At 36.9% G+C, this 6,505-nt stretch overlaps 1 protein-coding gene across 1 annotated transcript; it reads left to right on the plus strand.

The window, feature by feature from the left end:
- Positions 1-1,194: 1,194 nt before the first annotated feature.
- Positions 1,195-4,704, plus strand: LOC126175956 (mitochondrial translation release factor in rescue). Its single transcript, XM_049923043.1, has 3 exons — positions 1,195-1,333; positions 1,584-1,889; positions 4,289-4,704. Exons 2-3 carry the CDS (start codon positions 1,643-1,645, stop codon positions 4,510-4,512), a joined length of 471 nt encoding a protein of 156 aa, XP_049779000.1. The 5' UTR covers positions 1,195-1,333; positions 1,584-1,642; the 3' UTR covers positions 4,513-4,704.
- Positions 4,705-6,505: the final 1,801 nt, after the last annotated feature.

Genomic DNA, 6,505 nt, shown 5'->3' on the forward strand with positions numbered 1-6,505 from the left:
TTTCGAAGCTAAAGATAAAATTGTCAGTCAGTAGCATATGTTTCCGCGCTCGAAAGCTACCCGCAGTAAAGCCGGGTTCACACACGCAACGAAAGTATCTCCACAAATCAAGTCATTCTGGAGTGGCGCTGTGAGCTACCGTTCACACAGGACGCCACAAATTCTTCGTAATTGCGCAGTTTGCAAAATGGCGTCACCTGTCTCAGCTGATTAAACGGCTGTACATATTACTAAATAAGATGTTTTGGAAACATAATAAATGTAAAATATTATTTACCAAAGTGTTTCTCGTCTCTCTTGTCTCGACTACATATTTTAAGATCCTGTCTGCAACTTCAAACCAAGCAAGGCTCGGTTTATAAATACCATCTGTAGACGCACCACTCTTAAGTGATTTCAGTACTTTTTTTATATTCATTCATGTAAGCATTTCGAATGTTTCGAATTTTTAATTTTGTTGTAGCTACAACAATTCCAGGTACATATTCACGCATACTGTTTACTATTTCAATTAATGCAGCATCTCTCAAATTTCTGTCTTTGTATGATTCGCTTTTGCTGTTCCAAAGGCATTCTCGTTCTTTATACACCTCCAAGAATCTCATAATTGTCGCTGTTGACCCGTTTTCGAAATATTAATAGCAAACGCACAAACAAAAGCTCTACCTGCGAACGAATACTCACTAGAAAGGTTTGAATCCAGCCGCGAGGTAGCAATCAAATGACGTTACTCGATTGTGGAGAAGGCAAAATGGCGCAACAAAGTAGAACCAAGTTCAACTTTTTGTGGCGTGACAAAAGTTGCGCTTCTTAGATGGCGCCGCCGAAAACTAGGCATTCACACATGCAACTACAAAGCAACTGCAGTGCGCCATTAGCAGTGGCGATACTTTTGTTGCCTGTATGTACCCGGCTTAAGACAAATGCATGTCGCAGGTAGACTACTTGCAGTCTTGCACTAGTTTGTAGTTTGTGCAGATTCCGGAAGAGGCGCTAGGATCGTTCGTAAGCCGTAAACATTCTACTCTCAGCTCTGTCGTTTTCAACTTTCAAAGATGCATACCAGTGCTTAATTATAACACAATTTCGAGAAATATTCGTCATTTATTAGTCAATTGATTTGATATGTGTATGACTGTGGACCATTTCTCAAACGTTACAGATAATGGCAGCACCAAGTGGGCGTGACATTCTAAGGCTATATAAAAGTTTACTTCAGTATGGGAAAGAGTTAAAACTAACGGATAAAAAGTACTTTCGTGATAGGATTACTGCAGAGTTCAAGGCAAACAAAAGACTCGTAGAAGACGGCGAAGTAAAATTTCAGTATGAAGTACGTCGCTGCAGTAATTCACTTCGTACATGCTTTTATTTCAAGTTCAAATTTGTGTAATTACAAAAACGTAACGAAGTACATTATACATCATCATAGAATTATTTGATTCATCGATCCTCAAGCATTTTGCAAAGTTATTTTTGTTTTGCTGTGATCACTGTTAATGTGTTACAGTTAGACTGAAAAATTTTCCTGCTGATAGAGGTCCAGTAATATGTAAGTTGTTTACTCTTTTTTTTCCTTACAGAAAGGTCTGAGACTTTTGCAAAATCGTCGTATTGTCTAGAAGGGTAAATATTGAAGTGAATGATGTCTGTTACTGGAATAAGGCAAATTATTTCAAGAAGTAGACCCATTTTCCAGAGTGAACACACAAGCACTGAATTGGCTTCTGTCCTAACATTTTTAAGACACAAACATACATTGGATTACTCACGTGTCCCTACACTACAAGAAGAAGACCTCGAAGAAGTATTTGTCAGGGGTAGTGGACCTGGTGGCCAGGCTGTTAACAAGACAAATAATTGTGTTGTGCTCACCCATAAACCAACAGGTAACAATATATATTTACATGTGTGTTTATGTAATGTGCAAGAAGTTCACATAATGTATTTATGCTGCCCAGTTATAAGGTTCTGCTGCAGATTTTTGCTTCATTTTCTTTCCCCAAAATCGCATTAGATCATAGTTATTTTAAAGTGGGAAAACATATTCTTATGAGTATCTGATAAAGAGCAGGGATGCATTACTTTGACTGGTGGATGCTTGAAAATGTGACATATTTATTCCGTTCATGGAATAGATAGAATGCCTGTTCTGGCTTGATCCAGACACTTCCTCTCATCTTTTCAGATGTTGTCCAAAATTTCATTCTTTACGTCTGCCATATTCTGTTTGTCCAGAAGTACTCCCTCATTCATTCTCTAGGTATCACCTTTCCATTTATTCATATTTTCTTCAATTTTTGTTGCAGTTACAATATTTCATTTGGTTCTTATTTCATGATTGTGTATCCTATACAACCTAGAACATCCTTCTTTTCTTTGGAATCTCATTTTTGCTGTTTGAATACTGTCATTTTTCTATAAGGAGACACAGGCCTCATGTGTCAAAATTGATTATCCCATTAGCTAATTTAAAAATAAATCTTATATGTTTCGTAAACCTGTTATTAAGCATTAGCTGCCATTAGTCCCAAACATACATTTCAAGCAACATATCTTTGTTTCTAAAAGGCTATCTTTGTGGTAACTTAGTGAATTAAATCAACCCACAAGTGGAAAATGGTGACATTTGCAAAGAAAGCGTGTCATTGATAACTATCTTTGATTGGGTAGAACATTAAACTTGGAAATCTGCCACTTTTGATTTTAGTACTGTTATTTTTAAGTTGTTTGCTTACAAACCATTGCAATTTGAACTTGTATCATTTGAGTTCACCTATATTTTGTTTAAGAGAAGTCCTGCAGTGGGCTGAGTACAAAATACACATAGGACAAAAAAACACTGTATTTGCTGGTAAGATCTGTTGCAAAATTCATGATGGTGGCTCTTCGAGGCAGATAACCAGTCCAAGCAAGAAAAGGATTCAGTGGAATCTTATGTAGCATCAGATAGTAATATCAAACCCCACAGAAGGTGATAATTGGATTGTGAGTTGGCAAAACCAACCAATGAATTGTGTAAAAAGATGTTTTCTCTCAAAGTCAAGGCTGTAGGGACACTAATCTGTAGGGTAGCCCAAGGCCTAGGTTAGGTTGGAAGGTGATTATTTTGTTGTGAGTTGGCAAAGCCAACTAATGTGGTATGACACGAATGTGAGACACATGTATTGAATTCGTGTTGATATTCAATACATTATTCCTTCATCTCTTGGTATGAAACACGTCATCTCTCCCTCTTTCATTGGCTGCATAGAACCAGCAGCTGACACACCCACTTTGATTGCTGTGATCCCTCATAGCAAGCACTGACAATATTCCTACACATAACATGTAAATATGGCTTTGTCGTGGCTGTAAACTTCTACCAGAAAGAATTTATTTCTTCACAGGTAAGGTTGGTATAGACCAAGCACATAGAGGCAAACAGAAATTGTTTTATTCTCACTGCCAAAGCAGCATAATGTGGCAGACGAAATACAAATAAGCTATGTAAAGATGAATTGCTTATCATAGTGCTCATTACAATTATTTATGTTGTGTTTTCTGTATGTACTAGCTGCGTAATTTATCTTTTTCTTTTATTCCATATGTCACAGGTACCGAAGTATGTAATGATTAGATTACTTGCAGACTTACTTTGTTGTAGTATGTTCAACTTGTTCTTCACTGATATATGTAACTGAAAGTTTGTCAGCTGTTTATATTAACTTCATCATGATCTCAGTTTCTTTCAGTCCATCATCACTGATGCTCATAGGTAGAGATTATTTAAAGTTTGTTCATCTCTAATTATGAATGATCTCAGTAGAACTCTTCCTGTGTATTATTTATCATAATGTTTTTATGTAGGAATGAATGTCTTCCATTATTTTCATAGAGGCCTCAAAAATAGTGTTCCCATATGTCAGCAGTATAAAGTAGGTAAACTATGCACACAACAATATATACATTTTTTTTTTTTTTATTTTCATTCTACGTAGAATGCATTTGTGGTACCTTAATTAAGTTGACAGTCATATGCATAATTTAAGGAATCAGGTTAACAACTCAGCGTGTAGTAGTCATATGAGAAGTAGTGATGTTCTGTGTCGTGTTTATTTGCCTATCAACGTCTCTGTGCCTTAATTCCTAGAAGGGTTGTTACCTTTGGTCTTTAAATTATTTGTATTCCACCAAGGACTTTCTATTACAACAAAGTCTGTATTTATACATTACTAGTTTTCCATATATCAGTTCTTTACCTTTTACATCAAACACTGCATAATATTAAACTGCTTGTTATTTACAGGTTTAGTCGTAAAAGTTCATCATTCAAGACTGCAGAGTGAGAATCGGAAGCTAGCACGTGATTTGCTAGTAGAGAAACTGGATGCCCTCATAAATGGGGAACACAGCTTGCAAGCACAGCGGAAGTGTCTTCAACAGCAGAAGCAAAAGAAGGAAGAGCAACGTCGAAGCAAACGAGAACTTCTAAAGAAACTTTGGCGTGAACGTGAAGGCTTGAATTCATGAGAGGGATCACTTGATGTGCAAAGACGATAGATAAGTAAATCAGTTGGTTTGCACTGAAGTGGGAGCAAATAAGCAGATAATTTTAGTTCTTATCATTTGTATTTTACTGAAAAACAGATAAATAATTAAAATTATCAAAGGGTTGAACTGTAACACTATCCTCAAAGAAAGTATATACAAATTCAAAAAGTGAATAGTCATAACCTTTCTTAGTCTCCTCCTCCTCCTCCTCCTAACATAAATTAAAGGTGCTGTGCTGGAATAAGACATGTAACTCGGAACATAGTGTTAAACAGCTTATTATTGGGACCTGACATATCCAGATAGATTATCAAATTTGTTGACAAAATACACCCAACTTGCAATGCTAATATTGCATGACTGAACAGTATTTGACAAATGGGAGCAGAGTGAGTCACAAATTATGCAGTGTTCACTAGCAACTTATAGGTAACAAGTATCTCAAGCAGATGAGAGGGGCACCAGGATAACAGCATTTGTCATACTATATTCAGATAAAAAAAAAAAACTAAAAACACCTTTTGTAACAAATTTGTTAGGTTTTCTTAGACACAGTCAGGAATCAAATTAATGTAATTGTGTTGTTGCAAATCAGGGTTTGAATTTAAAAGTTTTATAGGTATTTTTCATTTTGAACAATGAAAAGAATGTTATCTACTTTACTTCTGAACAGGTTTGCTTTCATAGTTCGAAGTGGGTTAATCGTCAGCAGACTCTGAGCAGTATATATGTTTTAACCAGAAACTGCATTTACAAAACATACTACATGTAACATTTGAAAGCCAACTGTGTTGCTTATGTGTTACTTGCAAAATTACACTTAAAACACACCCTATTACTGTTAATTTTCAAGAAATATCTGTCAACATTCTTTTGGTTTTCTTTTTCCTCACATTCTCATTTTCTGGGTACCCAAGTCATCGATATAGTCGGACTAATTTTGTCTTGCGTGCTTCAGTGAAAGATCAAAACATTTCAGTAAGTTGGTGTGTGTGATAATGAGTTCCTCTATCTTCTTATTTTTGCTCTCTTTTGCTAGCAAACACATTCATTTCACTGTATCTGCATCTCCTAGCTGTTCAAATCTCTGTTCATAGGCATTGCTAGTTAACCATTCAGATATGTTTTCATCATCTGTGTCTTCACAACCAGAAATTTATATTCTAAATGAAAATATTTGTTTTAATTTTAATAGAATATTTCAGGCTTGCTTTTTTTTTTATGCATTCAAACAATGCCAGTCTGTGGACGGATAATCCACGTGGATAATTGGGAGTTGGCTGTCTGTTACTCTTATTTATCACATAACTGGTCCGCTGAGTCAGAGTGTAGTCAGATGTTATTAGCACGTGAAACACATTTCTCAGAATGGCAATGTTAAATTATCAAAGCAGAAGCAAAAACCACTGTCTGGCTGCTGAGGCCAGACTTCAAGCAGTTGTGCATGATGACAGAAGCAGTCTGGGTGGTCGGGATAAAGAGGAGGCTGGGTTGGGGAAGTGGAGCGATAGCAGGGAAGGGGTGATGCACAGTAAAGTGCTGCTTGTGGGAGCACACAGGGATTAGTTGGAGAGGGTAGAGGATCTAGGTGCAGTTAGGAGGTTAGACGGAGGGTGGGAGGGCAGCAGAAAAGGAGAGAAGACAGTGGGTGTGTTGGTGGAATAGAGGGCTGTGTATTGTTGATGCTGGAGTGAGAACAGGGAAGAGGATAGACGGATTAACAAAGGTTGAGGCCAGAAGGGTTATAGGAATGTAGAATATGTTGCAGGGAGAGTTCCCACCTGCGCAACTCAGAAAAGCTGGTGTTGGTGGAAAGGTGGCACATGCTACAAAGTAGTCATTAAAATCTTCTCACTGGCTCTATCCTCATAATCAGAAGGTAAAAATTTATTATGACTCGTGATCCAGTAGGACCATTCTGGAATTTCTGTTAGGGCCATATTTTATGATTATCATTTTTTATGTAGTGTTC

The sequence above is a fragment of the Schistocerca cancellata genome, chromosome 3 (assembly GCF_023864275.1).
Source record: "Schistocerca cancellata isolate TAMUIC-IGC-003103 chromosome 3, iqSchCanc2.1, whole genome shotgun sequence".
NCBI lineage: Eukaryota > Metazoa > Arthropoda > Insecta > Orthoptera > Acrididae > Schistocerca > Schistocerca cancellata.

Excerpts from the sequence above, each read along its gene's own strand:
- LOC126175956 (XM_049923043.1), top strand. The coding sequence starts at position 1,643 with ATGATGTCTGTTACTGGAATAAGGCAAATTATTTCAAGAAGTAGACCC. Across the intron at positions 1,890-4,288 it reads GCTCACCCATAAACCAACAG|GTTTAGTCGTAAAAGTTCAT; the intron begins GTAACAATATAT and ends TGTTATTTACAG.